At 37.6% G+C, this 27,427-nt stretch overlaps 1 protein-coding gene across 1 annotated transcript in view; it reads right to left on the bottom strand.

Moving 5' to 3' along the window:
* mmp24 (matrix metallopeptidase 24) overlaps positions 1–27,427 on the bottom strand; it is a 78,421-nt gene that overhangs the window by 5,373 nt on the left and 45,621 nt on the right. Inside the window, exons 6-9 of the mRNA XM_041979381.1 lie at positions 25,428–25,589; positions 21,896–22,110; positions 5,180–5,318; positions 1,241–1,507 (exon numbers count right to left, since the gene is read on the bottom strand). Of these exons, the coding sequence (XP_041835315.1) occupies positions 1,241–1,507; positions 5,180–5,318; positions 21,896–22,110; positions 25,428–25,589 (783 nt within the window). The remainder of the gene's footprint in view (positions 1–1,240; positions 1,508–5,179; positions 5,319–21,895; positions 22,111–25,427; positions 25,590–27,427) is intronic.

The following is a 27,427-nucleotide window of genomic DNA, read 5'->3' as shown; positions in this document are numbered from 1 at the left end:
GATGAGGACTTGAGTCTAGGACTCTGACTTGAGTTTTACTTAAGTCGCATTTCCAGTGACTTCAGACTCAACTTGGACTTGTAATTTGACACTCATAAACAAACAATCTTGTATTTTTAATGGTTTGTTTTTCATGATTTTCTCTTTGTCTGATCTCCTGTCTGCTGTGTGTGTTGTGTGCTGGAATTTCCCCAGAAGTAACACTGACATGATGTCACACCAGTACAGACATGTCCACATCCGCAATTAATCAAACTGTGCTACAGCACTGGTGAACACATCTTTTGCTGTAGCACAGTTGTAACTTTTGGATATTAAAGGGACAAACATAAGAGCAGCAAAGTAAAATGTTTGTGGTATAAAAACCCAGGACGTTGGATCCACCACATCCACTTTAAAACACACCTGGAGAGGTTAGTCACTGTACTAGGAAAGCTAATGTTAGCATCTATGTTAGCAACAAGCTTAGAGCCACACCAGTTTGAACGTTACCTTGTTAGCACCTTTTTGCTTAAATAATGTTTACTCCATCAGGTTGGCTCCACTGGATGTGGTCAGAAGAAAAACGAGCCATTTACTGAAAAGCGATTCCATAAACTGCTGACTTTGCCATAATGACGTTAAACTGGGATCAAACCCACTGATAAACAGACCCACAGGGTCTGATTTAGGAAAATAAGGAATTTAATTGGATCTACAAATATTGGATCTAAATCAATTAAAACATTTAGTTTAATTTTAATCCAAGTGAGAAATTCAAATGAATATGTTCTGTACTCATCTCAAAGTTATGTCAAACCATTTTAGAAAATAATAAAATAAATAAAATATCAAAAGAATTAGCAGAGGTACGTTCAGACCCTTACGCTTCCTTCTCCTTGTTCTGCTGATATAATTCTGTTTGATTGTCCTTAAAACTGAAGAAGTAAACTAATAAAATTAGACATCTTCCCTGCAGTAAAGTATTAATTTATCAGAAATTAAATGTATTTCCTTATCTTGAAGACCTGACTGTACCAAACAAACTTGTAAAGAGGCACAATATCCCTCCCCAAATACTCCAGCTTGTGTTTACTCAAAGTGTAAGCAGTTCTAAAGTGAGGACTTTGTTCCCCTAAAGAATCTGAAAAGCCTTCGTCACTACAGTTGAGACTAGCAGAGGCACTCAAAGCTATAAATCTGGTCAGATTATTTGTTTCATAAGGCACAGAGTGAAAACAATTAATCTGCTGCCACTCACATCCCTCCCTGCTGATGAAGGCTCCCTGTGGAGCCTCAGGGATTCCCTTCCACACAGTGATGGGTTTGGGGTATCCTGGGTCGGCTGTGCGTTTCTCCTCGTTGTAACGCCAATATTTATCTCCTTTGAAGAAGTAGGTTTTCCCAACAGGCTCCCAGCGTAGCGCCGTGTCGATGCCGTCTTTTGGGAGAAAGCTTCCCAGCTGCACCAAGTTCTGAGGGTAACCAGGCTCGGCTGTGACCTCCTTAAACACCCAGTACTTATCACCTGAAATGAGTTAGGTAGATTCAGCACTTTCATATATATAAAAGGATATATATATATAGTGTTTTTATCACCAGATTTTGTGACATTAAGACAAGTTTCAAACTGAATAATCTTCCAGACTAGAGAAGGATATTTATTTTTATTTCAGATGCATAAATAATACAATTATTGAAATTAAATTTAACTAACTGCTCTTGGACAAGAGTCTGAGCACAGACATAAACATATTACTTCTTCGGCAGTACAGTCATGTAAATAATTAACCCATAAAGGCCCGACCCATGAAAGAAATTATAAGAAAAGTCCAGTTTTTTTAAATGTGAGGTCTCTATTTGGGCCTTTGACAAAATGAAACAAAAACATTAACATTTTTTGGGAGGAGATATCTACAATTTATTACCATGTGATAGTTTAAAAATATTATAATGTGGTTTTCTGCTTCTCAGTATCTATTAGGGGACAGAAGACAAGTATCAGATTGTGTTCAACAGGATTTTAAGCAAAGTTTATACCATAAATTGAAACAAAATGTCTCAGAAACTGTATGTGACAAATGTGTCACGTCGGGCTCTTATGGGTTATGGACTTCTCTAAGTTTTACATATCAAAATGCCATCCAGTCCTCACTTAAGTCTTGTAAATACAACCTTAGATGAACAGCAACATGACAGATTATGGTGTGTCATTAAACAAAAGCCAAAAGAATGAATGTGGATCTACTTTATTGTGGATCTTTAATGTGGATCTATATTTATTTAGATAACAAATTGCTGGATGTGACAGTAACACCTTTAAATAGCATAAAGACTTAAATGCAAATAAAGATTTAACAGCATTTATATTCTTTTCCAATAGTATTAGCTTTCCAATGAGAGACTGTTAAAAAAGGGATGTCTTTAACCAGAAGATTTAAAGTCTTTTCTGAGGTTGAACTTTAAAAGTTTTTTTACATGGTAAACATTAATCATTACTACTTGAAAAAATTCTTTTTTTATTGTTAGTGCACACTTCCAGGACATGACAACCAGTCAACGTAATATCCTCTGACGTAAAAACAGAACTTTTTGTGTCAATGCTAGAAAAAGAGGAAGATTAGTGAGTCCACAGTCAGCAGGCTGAGGATGAAGGAGGTTTTATACGAACACTGAAATTCTATTACTTCAGGCTGACTGCTCCCTCACTGCTCTGCCATTTTCTATTTCACACTTTATTAAATATATTTTCAGGAGGATGAGGGAGTTTAGAGAGCAGGGCAGAGTCTAATAACACTGGCAGATGGAAATCTGAATGACTCTCCCTGATTTCGACAAAGTTTTTCTGCTATAGTTTGTGGATGATTTATGAAACAGTACAAATAAAAATTGACGTTTTTATTGGCACACTAGCAGAAATCTAAGCTCAAATTATGAAGAGAAATATTTTTTAGATTCTTTACCAAACTTTTGTCAAGAGAGCATGTTCAGGGTCTGAATTTACATTCCTCCATTTAACACTCAATAACTTCTCAGTGAGACACAGTAAATGGATTCAGATGGAGAATAAACATAAAAAGAAATTGAGTTCCTACATTTTGCTTAACTTATTTAATTGCAGACAGAAAGTGTCCAAAATATTTCATATTTCGTCCCGTTACATTCTTTTTACCTATCAGTCAATTATTCCATTTCAGGCAACAACACAGTCCAAAACAGGTGGAACAGATTGTTTCTAAAAGCAGCATCCATGAAAGTCTTTGAGTATCACTTATAGTCAAAGAATTTCCTGTTTGCCACCAATTGTGAGAAAATCATTGAAGTGTTTGAATGTTACTCAATTTGAATGATGTTGGTGTCGATTCTGGAGTCAATTGGATCAAGAAATAGAAGTCAAGTTGATTTTATTCAATCTTTAATGGAGGGATTTCCATATTTTTCCCACAGCAGTCATAATATTATTAAATCATTCAATCAGTCTGCAGGAATTTTAGTGTGTGAAGGCCAGGCAGCAAGTCTAAGCTGTACACCGTGATCGGATCGGATCCCTCAGACAGACCTGTATCAGAAAGCATCATTCACCAATAGCTGATAGAACCACATGAACAAAGATTTACGACACCTTTGTCAAGTTCTACAAAACAGAGGGACATTCACAGATGTCACTTCAGACTTTATTGTGCACAAAAGAAGCTATATGTTAACCTGGTCCAGAGTTACAGAGGTGCCGTCAACTTCCCTAGACTAGGAGGCATCTGGGATGGACACAATGGAAACCTCGTCAGACCAATCAGTATTTTAGATCTTTGTTTGAAGAAATGGAGCAAAGAGCAAAAGAAGCATCCACACTGTTATTAGCAACAAGTCCAAAAGTGCGGTTCTGTGATGGTATGGGATCGGAGTTCTTAATAAAGAAAAGTTCTCTGAGACTTTATTGCAGCATCTGCTGCCTTTAAGACCACATCCCTTCCAGGGACATCCACTTTTCAACAAGACAATGAAGAACAACGTTCTGCTACATTTTAGCAGCGTGGCTGAGGAAGAGGGGGGTACAGTTACTGAACTGGTCTGCCTGAAGTCCTGACTCGACACATCCACGACCCTGTATTGTTGAACACCCAGCTTGGTCACAGGTGTAATAGTTCATATTCTACTACAGTTGTCATTAGACTATTCCACTAGGGGGGCACATTTGCAGGATGTAAACGGTTTACACCGGACAAATCACAAAGTTTTAACATTTGGTTTAAGATCGCATTAGTAAAAGCAAGTGCTTTGACTTTGCAGAAGTTTCAGGTGACTAAATAAATTAAACTAGATATATATTCTGAAATTTGCTCGTACACAGCCTCTTTCAGTTATCTCCATATGGTATTGCATGTGTATAGTTTTAATTTCTGTGCTCATGAACAATGAAACAAGTAGCCATGATAAATGTGAATACAGGTAGTTTAAAGCATGTATATTCTCGGCCCGTGTTTGGAGTAAAAACTAAACACAACAGCTGAAACTCTTCATCACTTGTTGTGAGAAGTAATGGAAACATTTTAAAGTGCTAAAACACTTTATTGTCCAAATTTGTATGGAATATGTTGCAGATAGAAATGAAAAAATGGATTTATATTAATAAATTCAATGAAGTTGGTAGTAAATAAAAGTTAAAATACCCTGGGTTTATTCTGTCTGCAATGAAATAAATGTACATTTCCAAACTGTCCAACATTTTCTGATCTGAGGTTGTATCTCTTTGAATGTGGAAGACCGGGCATATTTTCTAATGTTAATTTGCAGAAATAAGTTGTTTTGATTTTTTCCTTCCTTTATATTTCCCCATTGCGACATTTAAAGGTAATATGCAAATGGACTGGATTTGCACAAGAGTATGATACAAATGCAAGTGAGTGTTGTTGGTAAAGACTTAATAATCAACAGCAAACCGCAAAAACTTATGTTTTCAGACATTTGTAGCTTACAAGCTGCAAGCTATTTAGAAATTTGCATTTGTGTAATTATTTTTGTCGTTTTAAGTCAGCAATCCACACATTATCACACTTTTTGAGAATGTTCAATCTGTAGCTCAAACAAATCTGATGCAGTAACAAAACACAATCAAAGTTGCATCCATTTTAGTCACAGCATTCATAATACTTAGTAAAAGATCTGATTCAGCTTTCAAATCTGATTTTTATTTTCTGCATACCTTTGAAGAAGACAAACTTTCCGTCAGACCTCTCATAGGCAGCATCGATGCGAGGTGGCAGTCCTTTCCAGAACTGATCAATCTGCATAGGATAACCTTCTTGCACCTTGTTGTTTCTCAAACGCCAAAACCACCGATCCTGGAACAGAACACAGAAAAAATTGACCCTGCAGCTGTTGTCTGAACTCCCGCAACATCATTACGCAAAGATCAGAATCAGAATATTCTATTAATCCTGGAGGAAATTGTGTGCACACAGTCGCTCCATACCAAATCAAGGATAAGATAAAGATAAAGATCACAATAAGAAAAATCACAAATTAGTTATAATAGTCACAGATGACAGGACAGACGCTCCAAGAAGTTTTCTTTGTTACCTGTTGATGAAAAACAGGCAAAGGTAAAGGATAAGTAGGATTTTTATCTCTGGATTACACCAACAGAATTGGGTGCATATTGTTCCTGTTTCAGCAACAAGCCTTTGTCAGCATAAATAAAAGCTGGTTCTCATTGTATCGCTAGCATTGCTTGCTTCACTGCTTCACTTAAGATCACCAAAGTCCTCTAGCAGAATCATCTTCCACAAAATTAACAGTAAAACACACTCTTGATCTGCAGCATTAATTGTTTATCAAATCAGTCATAGTTTATCAGGGTAAGAAAATGATCATTCACAATCACTCAGCATGCCTACAGGTGTTCTGTAGGGATCTAAACTGGGTCCACTTTAAAAGAAATTTGTTTGTGTCAGAGCACATCCTGGATTCCTCAGTCCTTGTCCAAGGTGTTCTTTGTCATTATCAGGCCATAGAAAAAAAAGCTATTTCAGTTACATTTTAAACAAGAGTGCCTTGGAGGTTTTTGTGCTACTGGCGCCACTTTTATTTATGTTGTATGTAGATGATCTACCAACTATTTATCCTGGACTTAATACCCAGATCTTTTTTTGCTTTTTACCTTTTTTTTCTCCAGGTAAAATGTTTGACAATTGTCATTTTCAAACATGACCTGGGCAAAAGGCCCCAGCAAAGATAACATACAGAAACACGACTATATAAACATACCAAACTCAGTAAAAACACAGATCGTCTTAAAAGGGCAAAAAGTGAAATTGTTTCACCACAAAGTTTGCTGTTGTTTACTGCCTGTAGACCAAATGTCATGAGCCACACCTTCCACTACCTCTTCCCCCACCCCCAACTCGCATCATCTGCCAACAAATGTGCAAAGTGCAAACACACTTAGCAAAACAATATCACCAAGGCTTCTAGAGTGGCCTTGCTTCCAGCATGGTGTGGTAACTGCCCCTCAGTTTTAATTGCAAACAACACACACTTCACAAACATTCAAGAGCGGAGGAGGTGAGGGCAATGAGGTCCTCTCACACCCCTGTTTCCTTGGTACCACTAGGCTAGGTAGAGGGCAGAGGGATTTTTTGGGAATTTTATCTGTTCTTTTTAACTGTAGCTGAGGACTACTAAAGTATTTCTTTCTTTCTTTCTTTCTATCTTTTTTTTGAACATTTTTATTTAAAGAAGTATATTTACATTACATAAACAGAAGCGAATCCAATAATAACAATAGAACACAACTTATAATTCAGGCTCGGGTCATCATCACATAACATTCTGGTTTTCACAGCTTTTGAATTTGTGCAAAATGTTAAGGACTTCATATACATGTTGACATAACATAGGAAAACTGACAAGCTTGGTTTTAGCTTAGCAAATTTACTACAATGTATATGAAATTCAGCAAGTAGAATGAGGAGGTTAATGACAAATCTTATTTTGTAAGGGAGGTGATCATTAAAGCAGCCAAATAGAACATATTCAATCTTCATCTTAACTTGATACTCCAGTTTTTTGTTAAGGTACAAAGTAACATCATTCCAGAAGATTTGACAATAAGAGCAATCCCAAAAGAGATGACATATAGTTTCATCTGCTTGCGACAGAAAGAGCATACATGCTCCACATTGTTATTAAATCTTTCCAGAAAACCATTAACTGGATAACACCTGTGGAGAATTTTCAGAGACACTTCTCGCACTTTGTTGGCAATAAAGAATTGTCTAGGTAATGACCAGACCTTCTTCCAGTCCATATCAAGATACTCATTATTCTAAACAAAAACAGCTCAGATCGCTTTGAATTAATTCATTAATTCTCTTACACATTTGTTATTGTTATGGTTGTTTTTTTGCTAATAAAGGGCTCAGAGTTCCCAATAAATAGTTCTGGAAGAGCATTAGGTGGAGCCGCTCTAGGTGCAGCTGAGACAAGATGTTTGCTGCCTGAGGGAATAGCACCAGTAACAATGGCATATTCTCTGGGAGTTACAGGAAAATTAAATTGTTCTAGAAATTCATAATATGTAAGTAAGCGACCATCCCTGTTAAGTAACTGACTGAGGAGCAAAATGCCATTTTCCACCCATGTTTTTTAATATAATGATTTATGCTTAAAACAGATGTCCTGATTATTCCAAATGTAATAGTAATAATAATGAGTGTGGGGTAAAGTTATGCTTGTACACCAGGGACCAGGAGAGAAGCATTTGCATGTGAAAGTTGGACAATTTGATGGGTATTTTATCTCTGTTGTAATTGCACTTTAACAAAAAATTAAAACCTCCTAAGGCAGGGGTGTCCAGTGCCGGTCCTCGAGGGCCACAATCCTGCAGGTTTTCGATGTGTCCCTGTTCCAAAATCACCTGACTCAAATTAATGAGTCATTGTGCAAAACTTAATTGGCTGTTGGATATATTGACTTTGAGTCAGGTGTGTTGAAACAAGAAACACTGAAAACCTGCAGGACAACAGCCCTCGAGGACCGACTTTGGACACCCCTGTCCAAAGGCTTCAAAAATATGGTGGGAGATAAATGTCCATAATGAGCTTGGATTTAGCAAATACCTTTTAACCCTTTTAAGGAGGAATGCAATGTGTAAAACTCTAAAGTGTTAAAACCATCAGAATTTAGTTTATTAATCACTACATTCTTGTGGATTTGATGGACTTTTCTTTTCCAAATGAAATTAAATAGGGCTTGTTCTACAGTAGAGCACACATCTTTGGGGACATCTAATGCATAGTCACTCTCAGGTATTTAACTTTAGATCTTAAAGGGATACCTGCAATTTCTATTTCACTGCACGGTTTTATGGAAAACAATTCACATTTGGATATGTTGAGTTTAAGACCAGAGACTTTGGAAAAATCATTAAGAATTTTGATAGCAATTTTCACTGGGGTTTTATCCTGTAGAAAAGGGTGGTGTCTTCTGCTACCTGGCTTGGAGTGATAACCCTCTCCGCAACAGAAATGCCTTTCAGCTCACTATTTTTAATGCAAGTGGCCAGAATTTGCGTTGGTAGTAAGAAGAGACATGGAGAAACCGGACATCCCTCACGTATTCCTTTTTTTCAAATCAAACCTTTTGGTAGTTCCATGTGGTAGCTTGAGTTTTTATCGATTTTATGTCTTCCAAAAGAACAGACAAAAAAACAAAAAAAAAAAAACAAAAGAGAAAAAAAACTTTATTAGAAAGGGAGCTAATTCCTCTGAGAAATGTTTATAAAATTCAGAGGACAGGCCATCGATACCAGGAGATTTATTTGGTTTGAGTTTGTTTATTGCTCGCTTCACTTCTTCCACAGTTATTGGATCGTCACACATGGATTTGTCTCCTTCACTATTAACAGTAACGTTACTAACAGCACCAAAGAAGTGATGTTGATCATCTAGTGATAGTGTTGATTCATATACAGATTTAAAACAATTTTTACAAATTGTAGCTATTTCTTTTGGATTATCTTTCCATCCGTACACAGTTTGTTTACCATTCCTTGTTTGTCTTTGTTTTTCTAATTTGAAGAAGTAACTGGAATTTTGTTCACCCTTTTCAATCCACTTAGCCCTTGAGCGCACAAAAGCACCCTTAGCTTTATTTACATATAGTAGGTCCAGTTTAAGTTGTAAGGAGTTCAATTGCACTTTCTGCTTCTCTGATAAATTTTCAGATGGAATTGAAGACAGAGCAATTAACTTTGTTGTCAGATCATCTTCCTCTTTCTTCCCATTCCTTTTAAGAGTAGCACCAGATGTTCTCAGAAGCTTTTGCAATTCAAATTTTATGAGCTCCCAACATTTGCTATAACATTTGTCATGTTTCGCCAAGCTCCAGTACTCCAAGATTAGTTCTTTAATGTTCCGTCTTAATGTTTTGTTAATTAAGAGATGATTGTTTAATTTCCAGTAACCAGGGGTTAGCTTTTTCGTCAAATCACCTGAAGATAGATTTAAAGTAAGGACAATGGCTTTATGGCCAGTTAGAGGGCTAGGGACAATTTCAGCCCTATATGGTAGATTTAAAATAGACTCTGAGACCAACCAGAGGTCGATTCTGGATTAGGAGGTGTCGGTTTTGTTACTCCTTACAATTAGGTTTCATTAATCGCCATGCATCCGCCAACTCATTTGCAGTCATAAAGTCAACTAAAAAATAATTTTTCCTCTTTTTACTAGGAAATCTATCAACCTCATCATTCACAGTAACATTAAAATTACCACCTAATATTACTTTGACATTTCCAAATTGTTTAACTGCAGACCCAATATGTGAACTTAGGACCAGTAACAACTCCTTATTTTCTGTCATTATTTTACCCATAAATGTTCCCAACTAAATAAAATTGGTTCGACAGATAAACAGTCAAATATAAAATGTCCATTTTTATCAGCAAAAACTGAAGTAATCTTGCATCTAAGAGTCATTGTTACTCCTGAACGTTGGTTTCTGTGTGGCATCCAAAGATCTTCTCCCCATTGTGATTTCCTGAAGGTATAGCCAGTTTCCACTGAATGATTTTCTTGGATAAAGCAGAAGTCTGCATCAAAGTTTTTTGCATAAATAAAGAGAGCTTTTTGCTCCGTAATGTCTCTTAAGCCCTGAGCATTAACAGAAAGAAATCTTAAAACTGAAATGATAAGATCAAACAGAAGTCTGAACTTCCTGAAAAACCTAGCAGTTATTAACTAACCAAACTTTCCTCATAAGTAATACAGAATATTAGCATCATAACAGGCTGTGCAATTTCAGATCATTCAACCAACCAAGTCAGTCTGAATGAACAGTCGTCCTCACCATCTTACAGCCGTCGGTCTGTGCATCAGCGCGCATCAACCTGTTGGAATCAGCCAAAACAGGATAGGCTCGAAGATACGAGCTGTGCCTTTCAGCAAATCTCTTTGTTGTCAACAAAGGCTCTTCCTCCGACAAAAAGGCGATCTTTTTCTCCTCACGGACCTTCATGATCTGTGGCCACAGTCGTTTGAGCAGCTCCTGATCTTCTGGAGTAAGGTCTTCTTTAAAACGGATCTTCCTCTGCTTCAGATACTCCGAGTTTTTGGATAGTTTCCAGACAATGTCTGCACAATGCTGCACAATATAACTCCGCACCGGCTACAGAGTTCTAGTTTGCTATCTGGTTGTTTTCAACTTTATAGAGATGAGCTTCCAATTCAGACCTTCACCTCCAAATCTACAAACAAACTACATTTGTTATGTGTTCTGATATCACTAAAGGAGGCAGAGGAGAAGAGAAGCCATGCTAATTATTTTATTTTAACGTTTAATTTAAAATGAACGGTGCACATTGATGAACATCAAAATTTAAATGTGCCAGAATTAACAGCTTTTTGTATGTGTTTTTAATTATCAACATTATTAACCAATATTAAAAAGGTCAGAGAACCCTGAAATAAAAGGGGCACATAAAACAAACAGCAACTTAGAAGATCAACCTGAAACACAATCACATACAAACTGCATCGAATACTGACAGTGTTTATAATATTTTTTTCTACTACTAACATACAACTATAAAAGATATGAAATATGGGGCAGAACTGTGATTATTGAACTGCCTGGCAAAAAGACCAAAAACTGTATTTTCAATGCTGACAAATCTTGTTGTTTAGCAGCCACTTCTTCAGACTGGATTTAAATGTACTGTAATGCCCTTTGTCTGACACTGAGTGGTACTGCTTTCCTCTGATGTGCAGCTCTAAAAGAAAACACATTTTGTCCATGTCTGCTTCTTCATAAATGAACCACACAGTCCCCTCTTACTGTGTTTCATGTAGATTTGAGGGCTTATGAGTTAATCTTAAACATGTTAATAAAAGAAAGAGCAAGACTATTCATTATTTTGCACACCAGACAGCCGCTTGCTTATTCAATCAAACTATCTTCATGATTTACATTTTACCAGGACAAGACAATGATAATGATAGTTGAATTTTCTGTCAAGGACTTTAAGGGTGAAAAAACCTTTGAATAAGTTGGAGAATATAATTTGTTAGAACAAGAATTGAGCTAAAGAAAAACTAAAAGAAGTGAAGTCTGAATGAGATATTTATACAGTCATGCTAACAGACCTCCAGCAAGCTGACCTCTATCAACCTATTTTAAATATTCCTACTGTAGTCTAATTATTTGCATAAGCCTGGAGCTTTTCTGGTCATGGAGCCTCGATTATGTAGACTGCAGACGTACACTGTAACAAAATGCTGTATGAAATGGCTCAAACTGAGCAGTATTATACATTTTCTCTTACAAAGAGTTCTGTACCATAAAAGGAAAGCATTTTGTGCAATATTCACCATTTTTCATAAAATAATGCAATATAATGTGAATGGTATTGCAATCTGGGAATGATGTTAGATTCAAAGGCAAGGGGGATTTATCTAAATTGTCTAAACACTGTCGTATTTCTCAAGGAGACAGATGTGGAAGCAAACTGAACTATTCTCAAACTGGAATATCCACTTAAAGCCTGTATTTTATGAACGCATCTTGTGGTAAGCTGGAATACACTCAATTAGTTTTGTGATGTTGTATTAATGTTGTAGTTTTAAGACAAACTGAGGCTGATTATATGTTAGCATGCAGCACTTCCAACTGGTTCATTACAATGCTCTTGTTGATATGGACTGTATTTTGTAGATGGAATAATTAAACTATTTTCATTGTTTCCTCTCTTATTTACAGTTAATTTATGTCCAGATATATTCACGAGTTTGGAAGTTCTTTTTTCTCTAGTCTTTGTGTTTTAACTTGTACTACTTTTAAATGGTAAATTTGACATTTTGGTAGATTGAGTCTTAAAGCTTAAATGCATGAATGTAACAAATTTCCTTTTTTTTTTTTTTTTAGTTTGGGTCAAATTTCATGAAGTTTTCAGTTGCATTCTTATAAAAGATGATGAGTGAGAGATGAAGATGGTTATAACTTTTCAAACAACAAAAAATGTGATGTTTTTGCCCAAAACTGAAAAAAAGAAAACAACTTAAGCTGTTAATATCATAAAAACATTGCTTGCATTTGTTTGTCAGGTTCCATCTCTACTGTGATTGGTTATAATCCATATTCCCTTTGGTACACCCACTTTACTATACATCAGTTTTTTCCCATTTGAAATAAAAAAAAACAAACAAAACAAAACAAACAAAACAAAAACATTTGTCTAAAACAACTGAAATCGATTGAGCTGTCATCTCATCTTGTGCTGCTTGAATTCTGGAGAGATGATGAAATGCCATGTGAAGTTCAGGTCATTGGGGGCCAAAACATTGCTTTTGGCATTCAGACCAAATCTCACTGAGCAACACTGAGAATAGTGTTATAAAGAAAATAAATGATGTAAAGACAACAGAGGTCTGGGTGAAAAGAAAGAAGAACAAAGAGGAGGACCAACAGGATTGGAAACATGTGAGGAGAGGAAAGAAAGAGGAGGGTGGAGAAAGCAGGGGGAGATGGATGTAGAAAGGAGGAGAAGAAGGTGAGCATCAATCTGAGCTCATTATCATTTGGCTTTGGTGAATCTAGGACATGGCCAAGTCCCTGCTGAGCAATGAACACACATACTTGTGCATCTGTCACTGTGAGGACCTATGTGACCACATGCGTTCTGGGGATCTGGTTACAACCAGAACCTTCAAACAGCTGTCTCCAGGTTTGACCCAGAATAAGAGTGGCCACAATATTCCCACTTTCTAGAGATGTCCTCGCTCACAGATAGTCCTCACAAAAATACTAACACTAGCATCCACACACACATACGCACACTTTTGCTTGAGTCAGCCAACATCATCTAGCAGACCGCTAATGCTCTGTTTGAACCCATACAGAAAAACAAAGGAAATCATCCAGTGAAAGGAGCCATGAGTGTTCGTCTCTGTGGAACCGTCCCACAATGAGTGTCTCCTTTCCAACACCTGTGGTTGCAAAATGATGTGCATCTGTGTTGCAGCTGTGACAGCAATCAGAAATTCAAATAAGTATTAGCATGTAATAAGTATATTTTTAGAATCAGTGGGCAAAGTTTGGGACAGTTAAAGCATGCTGAGTCTCTGGAAAGGAAACAAACAAATAACGACTTATGGGAAATCTGCTCTCCCTCGAGGTTCCTGATATGGAATCAGAGAGAATCGAGCAGAAGGAAAGAAGAATGAATACATAGGATGGGTAGATCAGAGCCTGGGTTGCTATTCAAGCAGATGTGAGGACAGTTCTTATTTGGTTTTAATAAGAACTGAACTGGGATCAAAGTATTAATCCATTTTTTTTTTTCCATGATAAAATTATGAAAAATAACATATATATTGAAAGACACCCACTATCCCACCCCATCCTAACCCTTCCCACTTTTATGCTTGGATACAGTAAATATTTTTGTACTATCAAATTGAAACTATCATATCTGTGGTTTTTTCATAGTCTATTAATATTAAACAAACACAGAGAAAATCTGCTCTTTCCAGTGAAGTTGACAGGATTGCTTCAGGTGATCTTTTGTTTTTAAGGGTGCTTTTAGTGAGACCACATCCTGGTGTTGTCCTAGACCCTTAAAATGTTATTGTCATTATAATGTCCTCAGAAAGGACTGAAGGTTTTCTTGCTACTTTTTCCTTAACCTAAAGGAGTTTCTTAAAATGAGTTTAGCTCTTAAACAAAAGAACTTAGCAACCAAAATAAGGAACAAATGCAAGGTACCTGAGCTGTTTCCTAACTGAAACATTCCAGAGTTTATGGAGATCTACAGTATTTGGAAAAGTCCTAATCCAGCCCTCATTTCTTCATATTTCTCTCCCAAGAACCCACTTAGTGAAAATCTCTAGAAGTGCTTAAGAATTTCTGGAGGTCTTCAAAAGTTTTTCTTTGAGTCTTTTCTGCTTTACCCGTCATTTCGAGTCCTTGTACCTGACAATTTTCAGAGTAACTAAACACTGACCTATGAATCATTCAAGCAGAAAAAGGCTCCTTTTAGAGGCATCTCTGAAAAATAGCAAAGATAACACAGTTTGACAGACAGGAAATAGGAATGTTGCAGGAACAAAGTGATTCTCAAAGAACTGTTAGCTGAAAACTTCTCAGCATGATGTGCATTGTGTCCTTAAAACATTTGGGGGAATTGGACAAGTGGAGATCAAAAGAAGACGTGTCAGGACTAAAAAACTATCTACAGCAGGTGAACAGGATCTGAAAGTGATGTCCTGAAGAAACAGGAACAAATCCAGCTAAGACCTGACAAAAGGACCTGAGAGATGCATCTGGACCTTCAGTTGATCCATCTATTGTTGGCTGAAGCCTCATCAGAAATGGTCTCCATGGAAGTGTGGTTGTCACGAAGTCATTTTTGAGGAAGAGAAAAACAGAGAAACAGCTGAGATACGCCACATGACACAAGAGCTTGACTGAAAATCAGTGGCAACAGGTGGAATCTGGAGCTTATCACTCATGAAAACATATAATCCCACTGATTCTCAGGAAAGGAAGCTGAAACTTCTCCCATGTTATCTAACAGTGTAACCTTGTGAGAAAAACCTAAGAATGTTGGCGGTCATCTTGTGTTACCCCTCTGAGTAGTTTCTTTGAGGGTTAAGAAAGAGTTTTGAAAAACTGTTCTGCACCAAATGTGGCCACAGTAGTGCATAAAGCTGTATCTTCATGTCAGTCACAGCCTTTGATAGTTATAAAGTCAGACAGATACACAGAGAGGTGGAGATGGAAGTGAGGTGCAGACATTCTGGTATAAATCCATCAGAGCAGAGACAGACAGGTGTGGACAGGTAGGCTGACAGAAAGGAGAAAGATACTCACTGACATGAAGTCTTGTTGGTGAATGGAGAGTTGGATGGGTCTGTGACCTTTTCTAACATTCAGTTTAAAGATCAGATACATCTGAATAGATTTTTACACTTTTTTTCCTCTCAATCTCAAAGTCAGACTGTCTCTTTCACAGAGGTGAAAATTCAGTATAAATAATTTTTAATATTTTAATATATTTAAATTTAGTAAACATTTATTATTTATTTACAATTTTATCTACCTGTTATGTTACTAAACAGTGTTATTTTTGGCAGGCATCTCAGTTTTAGTCTCAGTTTTAGTCTTCAGGACGAATTATTAGTTTTAGTCACATTTTAGTCATTTCTATGTTTGATATTTTTAGTCTAGTTTTAGTCGATAAAAATTCAAAAAGTTTTTAGTCTAGTTTTAGTCAAATAAAACAAAAGTATTAGTCTTAAAACAAATTAATTTAGGTCAATAATATGCATTAAAAAGTGGAATCAAGGCTGACAGGTTATAACAAGTATTGCAATTATGTTGTATTTATATTGTTTACATGATTACAACTGATACTGTTTTGCAGCCCATCAATGTACTTTTTAATTCATTGTGGAGATTTATTTTGAAGTGTCCTTTTAGAACTCAGAATTGTCTTTTGTATAACTCTTTAAATTGTCTTTCTCCCAATTCTAGAAGGCTCTATCACTGGTTTCTTTTTATATTTAAATGTGTGTACTTTAAATGTCCCTCTTAACTGAAGGACTTTTTATTCCCATGTACTACATCACATACACTTAGACACTCTCAGTACCCATACTTTTTTGTTCCTAGAATCCTTAAAGTTATTGCCTGGCGGTCATTTCAGTATAGAGCCCCCCATGACTGGAATAATCTCCCACTTCCTCTTAGATCAATTGTCTCTTTTCAGTGCTTTAAGACTTCCCTATTTGCTTATATTTAAACACCTCACTCATGCTTTTAATTTATGGGTAACTTTATTTTACTGTTGTTAACTCATGTTTGTTTTATTTTATTTTATGTTTTCTCTTTATATTATTATTATTATTATTATTATTATTATTATTATTATTATTATTATTTTTTATTTGTTCATGTTTCTATTTTTTTATTACTCCTATAACTTGACAATTGTGTGATGGGTGAGCAAGTTGTTTTTAAGTTTTTTTGTTTGTTTGTTTGTTTGTTTGTTTACTTGTTTGTATTGTATTATGTCTGTTTGTTTGTAAATGTTATCTTGGCCATGTCCCAGTTTGTATTGTGGGCTGTTTCTTTGTTTTATGAACCCCCTTGAAAACAAGATGTTGCATGTCAAGGGGTTTTCCATTAAATAAATTTCAAATTTCAAATTCATAAAACAAGTTAACCTTAATGCTTTTGCGTAATAACCAGATCCTTTACCAGACTGATAGTTTTAGCTGAGACTTTCCCATCAACAGGGATGCAATGCTGTCGCGCTATACTTAACTGATGTTGGGCGGAAACCTTTTATTTTTATATTTCAACTTTTTTCATGAACTGATGCCCTACTTCATCATACAAACATGTCACACAAGGAAATAGCTGATCTATAAGTTCAACATATAGCAACACATTGTGAGCTTGTTGTTTGGTTTTTATTTTAATCAATAACTACAAAATTAAAATGAATGCTTTTAGACTTAGAATTTTTCCCAGCCAACAGCGAATACTTTATGATCTACTTAGAATTGTGCATTGTGCACTTAAAGTTCTTACTGTTGAATCAGTTACTCAAAAAAAGCAAAGAGTAACAACATCCTTACTTTGGTAACTGTGGCTTTATTTCTGAGAATTTTCTGAAGTGCAATACTCCACCCTGAACCTACACATGCCCAAAATATAAGCAAAGAATGAGGAACACATGCTCAACTTGACCTGGTCTGCCAGTGAAATTATGATGGATTATAGTTAAAATATGTCCATTAATCGTTTCGTCGCTTCAGATCACCAAACCCCTTCGTCAACATTGCTGCCATGATTTATCTATGAGTGAATAAACTGCTTGTCTGTGTGCACGCTGCAGGTCTGGTGGTGGGCGTGGCCAAGGTGCAGCAGCATTGTTGACTGACAGATTGCGCTCAGAAATGTCATGCATTTTTAATGTCGGACAGTCAGTGCATGAACATTTTCATCTCATCTTGTCAACAAAATCTCACAAACGTCGTCATGTTTTCGTCATCAGAGAGCCATTTTTAGCTCGTCACTGTCTCGTTATCGTCATGAAAAAAAGGTTATTCAACAAAATACATTTGTCATCGTCATCGTTGATGAAAACAACACTGTTACTAAATGAAACAATAAAATCCGTAAATGAAAGTATTTCAGTCCTGAAACACAAATATTAAAGTTTCAACATTATTCCCTTCACATGCTTTTTACAGATATTTTTGACTGTTTTTGACTATTCTACACCCTCAGCACCAACCTCGCTAGTATTGGGTTGGACCCCGTTTTCCTCCAGAACGGCCTCAATTCTTGCTGTCATAGATTTAACAAGGTGTTGGAAACATTACTCCAAGATTTTGCTCCATATTGATATGATACCGTCACACGTCACATCCATCCCTGCAGATTTGTTGGCTGCACCTCCATGATGAAAATCTCCTGTTCCACCACATCCCAAAGCTGCTCTATTGGATTGAGTTCTGGTGACAGTGGAGGACATTGGAGTTCAGTGAAACCATTGTCATCTTCAAGAAACCAGATAGAGATGATTTGAGCTTTGTGACAGGTTTTATCCTGAAGGAAGTAGCCATCATAAGATGGTACACTGTGGTCATAAAGGGATGGACATGGTGTGCAAGAATACTTCGGTACTGTGGCTGTGTTGTTTAAACCATGCAATGCTGGTGCTAAGGTAATGGTGCTTAAATTGGATTTTGCAGGGAATCAGACTGCAACACAACACCAGATTGTTAATTGGTCATTGCAAAATTGTATTTGAGATGCCTTAGATTTTTCACTTTTAAACACACATAAGGTGTATCTACTCAATCCAGAAACACAAATTACAATCTGGTAAAATCTGAGCTGTGTTTGTACATCAGAGTCAGAAATCTATTCCAGGACTAGGATCTGTGTTGTTAATCTTGTTGCTTCGTATTACGATTTTGTAAGGTCCATTTCTGTTCTTGGCTCATCTCTCCTTTTGGCACTGAATTTGTTTTGGCCCACTTTTTGGCCAAACTAAACCAAAGCTCACCAAGAAAACAGTGGCAGGCACAGATAACAGGGTGGTGCTCCCATCACAACATCCTGCCTGGCTTGACGTATCTTCAAATCTCTACATGTGTTCCTCTGAAATTAGGTTGCTGTTTTAGTTATTTCAACTAATGAGGTAGTTCCATAAAATCATCATAAACTAAATGAAAAAAAAAAAAAAATGATAACCTCAAAAATTTTATTGCAGTCTCAGGATGCAGCCAAAACAGTGAATCTAAGCTAGGTTAATTAGCTTTCAGCAGCATCTGTTTGACATTTTATTAAATTCTGATTTTATTCTTCTGCTGCAATAATTGTGTGGCACAACAAAGTAAACTCCTAAAAGAAACAGGTAAAAGTGGGTCATATAGCTTTAACTAGTTCCCCGGCTAGCTCGATTGTTAGTTATTCCATTATGGAAAAAAATTAATGGGACTTCTTCCAGCATGTGTAGTGTATCAAACCTGGCTTCTCTCAGTGTGACAGTATAAATATTATGAACAAAATGTCCAGATTTACTGTCATGAAACATCATCTAAACGTACACGCATGCTGTGTGTGCTGCAACACAGCTGCATCAGTGTGGTGCTAACTGTCCTGGAAGCATATGGCTGATTTTAATGATCATAAGCTAGTAGAGCCATATGCCACTGGGCTGCTCACAGTTTCATGAGCGTGCTGGATTTAGCAGCAGGGCGACATGCCCTTGTAAAGCTTTTAATGACTGGCCATTGTTACCTTCTGAGCCCCTTTCTTACATAGACTGTCATGTATAGACCTCCAGTTGCACATATTTGTACTCATATCTATATTACACAGAAAACAAAACTATATTAAGCAAATTAAGAAAATATATATATTTTCTTTATTATTATTAATAATAATTTATTATTACTTATTATTATTTCTTTATTATTATTATTTATTATTTATCACATATTTACCTTTATGCCTTTACATGTAAAGGCATGAGAGGCAAAAACAGAGCTTGTACAAGTCTAAGAAATAAATATTTGGTCTGAGGAGCTTTACTCTTCTGAAACCTCTTAGTGAAGCTTTCAGTCACTTCTTTAAGCAGTCTTCAGGAAAAGTTCTCTAAACTTCCTAAAGAGACTAGTGACCTTTCCAGTGTGTACCCTACCTCTCACCCAGCAGTAGCTCCAAACCCTCGCAACCCAGCATTGGACTAAGTGAGTGCGGAAAATGGATGGATAGATGGATGGACTTATTAAAGGACATCCCAAAGGTCTGCTTTGGATGTTTCTGCCTTTTGTACCACTCTGTCAAGATATGCGTACACTGCTTCAGTAGTGTTAAGGTCTGGCAACTGGGGAGGATTCATCCCACCACTGGACCTGTGGTCTGATTGTTAGTCCAGTTCATGTCTCATTTGGCATACCTCAGCTTTTTCTCCCTATTTTTTATCCATCCATTTTCTTGCTGCTTATCCATGGTCAGGTCACAGGGGCAGCTGACTAAGCAGGGAAGCCCAGACTTCCCTCTTTCCTGGCACATTTACTAGCTCATCTGGGGGTATCCTGAGGTGTTCTCAGGCCCACCTAGAGATGTAATCTCTCCAGGGTTTCTTGGGCCATCCCCAGGGGTCTCCTTTCGGAGGGACGTGCCAGGAATACCTCAGCAGGCATCCTAACCAGATCCCCAAGCCACCTCATCTGGTTCCTTTCAATGCCATCGATTTTTTAAGGACACACTGCACACCATGCTGATGTGGTGGGAAAGGTTTTCACCTTGTCCCCTCTTCTCTCTCAATTGCACATCCCATGTGCAATCTATTAGCACTGAATGTGGGGGCAGAGCTGAATGCTGGTATATTTGACAGGAGCTCACCAGTTAGCGTGGATTACATCTTCCTGGGTGGCCCTGATAAACCACTTGCCATCATAGTGGAGGTGATAGAGCATGTCAGCTGAATGTACCTGTGGTGTGCAGCAGCTCCCTGCATACAGGCTGCCGTCATTGGCAGCAGGGGGTTTCACCATTTGTGGATCAGTTGCCGAGTAGCTCGGTGGCTTAAGGAGCTGAAGCCATGTTAGGTTTATGGCGGCTGTCTTACTGTATCCTGTGTCGGTTGTTCACCTTCTCCCTCTGTGGAAACCGCATGCATGGGCCAGTGGATGAGTGTGCATTGAGGCGCATCACGTGTCGGCTACGATGGACACGCCACTGTTTTGTCCCAGGTCAATTTTCACACAGTCATATGGACCTAGCCCACCTGACTGTCGATTCCTGTAGTATCCAAGTATTGTGGACGAGTCTAGTCCTGGCTATCACTAGGAGATGCAGCCTGTTTTGTTATTGATTTAGAGGGCATTATTGTGTGTGTGTGTGTGGTTTGTTTTCTTTTTTTATGTTTTCTTTGCATGCATTAACCCTCTTTTTGCTTTCAGGATTGCAACTCCTAGTAGAACCCGCCATTGTATCTTGGGTATATTGGAATAGTGATTTGTCAGTTTAGTTTTTAACCTTGTGTATTTTATGATTGTGTGTAAATAAAATATGGTTTTGTTTTGTGAATTCGTCTGTCCAGGTGTTTAATTTGAGCCTTAAATTTTTTTTATTTTATTGGAGGTTGGATTGTCTCCCTCTAGTTGGCGTTTTCACTCTAAGGTTAAAATAAAAAACCGAACTACCTTGTGTGCTCTGCCACACTGAGATATGCCATGTTTACAGCTAACAGCTCTTTGGGAATCACCTTGTTGCTGTAAAAATCCTATTTTCTGTCTCTCAAATTGTTATTGTTGCTGTTTTTCAGAGATGAAACCAAAAGGAGCCTTTTTCTGCTTGAATGAATCATAGGTCAGAGTTACGTGCCTTAACAAACAAAAAAAAACACATTCCTCTGAAAATGCTCAGGTACAAGGACAAGACTGAGTAAAAAAGCAGGCAAAGAAAAAGTCTGAAACACCCTCAGAAATTCTTGAGAACTGTTGCTCAAGATCTCTTTAAGTGACAAAGTCTGACTGCTTGGAAGCAAATTATAAAGAAATGATGTTTGGAAGTACATTTACAAGTGGCTCCTAAATCCCAGAACTGCATTTGGATGAGACAGACTTTAGTTTTAGTAAGCACATTTTAAAAGATGTCCACATATTCCAGGAAGGAGTTAAGTCTTGCATCCTGCCTTCTTCATGTCCAATTAACCTTTATCTAAATATCCCAGAGTCACTGTTTTTCTTTTATAGCAACCCACGACTGTATGACTCATCGTCTGTAGGAGGTAACACCCACTAATTATAAATGGAGCAGCATTTGGATCAACAAGCTAAAGCTGAAACAGAACCCTCCTCCTCTATCATGGACCAGTTTCATCTCTGCTCACCTTGAAGACAAACATCTCCCGTCTGAAAAAGGCCACAGTGTTGAAGTTTCCGTCACAGATGTTGGGTTTGCCGTTCCCGGGCAGTGCAGGTCGGTCGCCGGGTGGACGCGCTGGACGGGAATGCCGGTCATGTTTCCGCTCTGAGGTGGAGTGTGTCCGCCGGGAAGGTAATGTGGGTAACGGCCGGGTGGGTTCCAGCATGGCCGTGGGAATGCCTGAAGAAAAACGACTCAGATCACTTCACTGCTGTGTTTCACTAATGAAGACCTGTTGTACAACATGAGTCACAGGATTGTGAACTTTTCTTGGTTTCACATAAGATCTTCTGAGTCTCTGCTGTCTTGGAGCAGTGGGATCCATTGATCCATTCCAATTTTAATTGTATCCCAATTAACTTACACTCACACACAACTCAAAAAGGCCCACTGGGCCTGCTTGCCAACATCCTGTGCTGCATAATCTTAGATAATAATCATAGACCACCTCTCTGCATGTCATGATGCTGGTACATGACAGAGTTAAAAAAAACAAACAAAAAAAAAAACAAGATAAAACACAAAGATTCTCTGAGACAACACATGCAGAGAACAACAACAGAGAGTATACGTCTTCAAGGTGAATAGTTTGTGTTTCTACAAAGAATGTAGGGCAAGATAAAGATGATATCTATTTCGGTGGTCATCCTCTGTTTTTCCTTTGTTTTATTTTTTTATTTTTTTATTGCTTTTGTTCTGTATCTTTTATTTTTGTTTTGATGAGACCGTTTCCCACAAACACTGAAAACTGCAGCGATCACACCAATGCTAAAAAAGAGCAATTTAGACATCTCCACAATAAACTACAAGCCCATCTAAAACTTCCCATTTTTAAGTAAAATAACTGAAAAAGCTGTTTTTTGCTTTACTAATTCTTGCAATTGTTTTATCTTTCAGTAGGACCACACCACCGCACTGAAGCTGTCTTCATTAAAGTCTTAAATGACACCCACGTAAACACAAAAAGCGACAGAAGTTTGGCTTTGGTTCATCTAGATCTCAGCACTGCCTTTCATACAGTTGCCCGTAACATCTTATTAGACCTACTGTAAAATTGGGTGGGAAACTCCAGTCTGGTTTTGAATCCTATTTGAAGGACAAGAACTACTTCATATCAGTTGGTAACTATAGATCTACTGAAACAAAGATGACATGGGGTTTTCCAGTGCTCCATTTTATGATCCCTGTTGTTCAGCATCTACATGATCCCAGTGGCTCAGATCATGGAAACAATCAAAATATCCAATTATAATTATGCTCTATATTACTGTCTCACCAGATGGAGGCAGTAATATAAAGCTGATCCCCTACAAAGCTTTAGTTTGACCTTGGTCAAATCAAAACTTGGATGTTCCAGAGTTTTCTTTATCTAAATAAAGATAAATCTAAAATGTTTGTCTTTGGAGCCCAAGATGGGAATCCAAAAGTTAGGGCCTAGTTTTAATAACCAATGTTAACAGCCATATTAAAGATGTAACCAAACCAGCCTTTTCACCGTGTGACAAATATATGTACAATATGGGGATGGATGGCTCAGCCTGACTAAAAAAAGAAACCTTCATGCATTGGGCTTTTACAAAACTTTTCTGAAGACATGAGGAGTTTGTCCTCAGAAGTGGTACATTTTCATTCACATTAAGAACCATATTGACAATGAATGGGACTTTCACTCCAGCCATCTGGTTGTGAAATGAAATTCTTCAGTAAAGGTGGTCGGTGAAGTCGGTGGTATTTCCAGATCAAGGAGAAACAGAGCAGTGAGTCAAATGTGTTAAACTCTGAGCAGATGAAAAAGCAGGCTCTGTTTTCCACACAGAACACTGAAGAGCAGTGGAAAAACACTGTTGACCGCACGCTTGTGGTCAGTATTTTCATTCAACGCTGATTCGAAATGTCAGCTGCGTATCATGACCTTTAGTGTGAGGATGAGTTTTTGTTCTGTGGAAGATAACCTTCAAGCTTTGCTGATTAAAGGGAACCAGAGCGAGGAGGAACAAAAGTCCAATAAATAAACGCTACAGGTTCTAGATGTGAGGCTTATCGGGGTGTTTGTGGAATATGATGGATGATGTGAATGGAAATATTCCTCAACGACACATTATCTCTGACCCAACAGACAGGTTTTGTTTCTTCTCTCCTTTTTTTGTGTATTTGCATCACAAATATTACGCAATGTTACAACAACAGCCTGTCAAGAAACATGTCTGCTGCTGACAGACATCAACCCGCCTTGTTCTCTTAAAAAAGAGAGATGACAGAAATGTGAAGCATCTTCTCATCTCTTAAAAAAACACAAAGTTTATCTGTTGTAAATTAAAAAAAAAAAAAAGAAGTATGCATTTAATTTTCTCTTTCTGGGCAGAAGCTGCTCGGCTCTGCGTGATGTTTATCAGCCTTCCTTCCCCACACGGCACTCTGCTCTGGACACTAAGCATTCTTCATAATTCAGAAACTCTGAGTTTGAGGATTAATAATTGATATCCACCATGTGCTGTTTTAGCTTTTGCAAGTTTTTGCTTTTACTGAAGTCTTGTGTTCAGATGGTTCCTTCACACTTCAAACAGTCCAAAATTTGTTTAGTTTATTTTTATTTTGGAGGTATATTATAAGCTTTGAGGTTTCAGTAAAAACAGTGATACGGACATTGTGGAAAAAGGACTCAAATGCAGGATGGGACGGGAGGCAGGCGGATGTAGGAAAAGAGGATTCATTAAAAACACAACAAAAGGCACTAAACAGGTAACAAAACAAAACTAGAAAAGACAAGAAACCAAAACTCCAAAAACAGACTGATTACAGTGAAGAACACGAGGGGAAACCAGGACGAGGAAAACAAGGGATGAGAATGGGGATCGACAAAACCCATCAGGTAAATATAGAAAGGAGTGAATTATTAACAGGGAACAGGTTTGGTAATCAGTAAACAGAAACCAGGTGAAGAGGAAGTAAGACACAAGAGGAAAACATCTAAACACAAAGCAGCAAAGAAGACAAAAACCCAATCCTTACTGAAAAACCCAAAAAAACATTAAATACAAACCCAAAAACTAACCCAGACCATGAAACCTTGACTATCATATTCATCAGCACTTTCATATGAATTGTAAATTTGAATCAAATTTGTGGAACCAGTGGTAATAATCCTGATGTTAAATAAACAACTTAAACAACATTTTACAGCATTTCTTTCATGAAACAAAGTTATGAAACAGAAAATACAAACTCCTTCAAAGGCAGAATCAATGTGTAAAAGTAACTATAAGTTGATGAGTTCATGGTCCACTCAATGACTGCAAGGTGTCCTGGTACTGACCCTCTTAATTCAAGTGAAAGCAATAAGCTGGACCAGTTTTTCATGCCCTAATTTTGTATTATGTCTTGTTCAGTAAATAAAAAGACAGTTATTAATCTGAGGTTGTATTTGGCCTCATTTTAAAATCTTGTAATGACCAGATGATTTATTTTATTACGTCTTGATGTAAATCTGAAATGCTCACCATAGATTTTCTGTATGCCTTGCAGGTCGTCCAGAGGCAGCTTAAAGTTGTGTGTGTCCATGTACTGGTAGAAAGGAGCCATGATGGCACTGGGATCGTTCGAGTGCTCCAAACCCAGTGCGTGACCCAATTCATGGACTGCCACCAGAAACAAGTCGTTACCTGCAGAAAAAGACAGAAAGAAATTCCTGAAAAGGAAACTGGAGCAGACAGAGGGAAGAAACAGCTTCCCTCTCAACCTCATTGCCAGTTTAACAAACAATCCGTAAAATGAGGTGATAAAATACAAAAACAAGAGCGTCTGGTGCCCCTGGTAGACCTTCGATGCTGCTTCTTGTTCATCTAAAGACAGATAACTGAAAAAAATCTCAACATCTCTGTTTGTTTGAAATGAAGCAAAGCTTTCCCAGTGAGAACTCAATGAAAAAGACTAATGACAGCTGGCAAAGTGAGAATAAGTTGGTCTGTGATGCCATCAAGTCATCAGCAGTGTTGCATGAATGTCACATCAAAAGAAGAATTTGCAGTGAGAGGAAGCAACTGTCAGTTTCTAAAGCTCCACTTTTTAAAGTCCACTTCTTCAAACGCTGCTCCTTGACGGGGATTACTCAAGAGTATGGCAAACAGTTCAGCGTCACATCCAGCGAAACACACAAGTTCACGCTCATACAAACTGAGACTTTAAATTTATAATCCGTGAATGCATAAATAATGAGCTGCCGCTCTACGACTTTAAAATGTGCCTGTGGAAAAGCAAACATGTTGAATTTAGAGGAGAAAACTATCTGAGTAGAGATGCTCCACACGTCTGATGTGAGGTCTGAATGTTTCTGCTCATTAATGAGCTTGATAGCATTTCAATCATAAAAATCTTCAAGTTATTCTTTGGCAACCCAAGTTGGGAACTACTGCTGCACACAAAATAAACCACAATAACAATAAAGATTAGCATCCATCCATCCATCCATCCATCCATCCATCCATCCATCCATCCATCCATCCATCCCACTTATCCAAGGTTGGGTTGCAGCTTTTTCCAGCATGTCCAGTGAGACGTGTACAGAACACCTAAACAGGTAAACATCCAGGAGGCATTCTAACCATCTCATCTGGCTCTTCTCCATTCAGGGTAGCAGCGACTCTACTCTGAGCCCCTCCATGACCAGTCTCCTTACCCCATCTCCAAGGGAGATCTCAGACACCCTGCGGAGGAAACTAATTTAATCTATTTGTATCCATGATCTTGTTCTTTCAGTCACCACCCACAGCTTGTGACTATAGGTGAGGGTAGGAATGTAACCGAGAGCTTCACCTTACCATTCAGGTCCTTCGTCACCACAACAGACCAGTAAAGTCTGGGTCACTGCTGACTGATCTGAGGGATAAGCTCAGAGCCAGCAACAACTAGTTGTTGTTGGCTTCACAGAGTTGTGGAGGACTTGAGCTAATTTGAACTTTAGCTAATGTTTTTGCTTTTTTCGCCATAATGTCCTAGCAATCTCTGATGAAGACAACATAGACTCCCACGAAGAATCTAGAACAAAACAGAGTGAAACAGCCGGTCATAGTCTGTTTACGACCAACACACGTAGCTCTATAAAAACACTATATAAACATTATTAAAACACCAAAAGTCGTACTTACAGGAGCAAAAACAATATAGAATCTGTCATAAAGGTTCTAAATCCCAACTGCTTTCATCCATTTACATACAAAGACGTTTTAGACTTCCAAGATTTTCCATGTTTTCATCAGCTTGGCCGTGTAGAGGCTGGTCTGAAACAGCAGATAGTTACCAATATTGGGAAACTGAGCTAAACTGATGGATATTTCTCCAACTGAAAGCTTCAATCTTTTACTGAGTAACATGATCTATGACATAACAAAGCTTAACGTTTTATCATTTGTAATATAATCTAGTGCTGAACACAAATAAACTTAGGGAATACTCAGACAATGTCTCACATCTTCCTACAAAACATTAGCGATTGTGCTTTTTC

The sequence above is a fragment of the Melanotaenia boesemani genome, chromosome 3 (assembly GCF_017639745.1).
Source record: "Melanotaenia boesemani isolate fMelBoe1 chromosome 3, fMelBoe1.pri, whole genome shotgun sequence".
Lineage (NCBI taxonomy): Eukaryota > Metazoa > Chordata > Actinopteri > Atheriniformes > Melanotaeniidae > Melanotaenia > Melanotaenia boesemani.
Note: the sequence above shows the minus strand (reverse complement) of the source record. Positions and strands in the feature narration are given on the sequence as shown.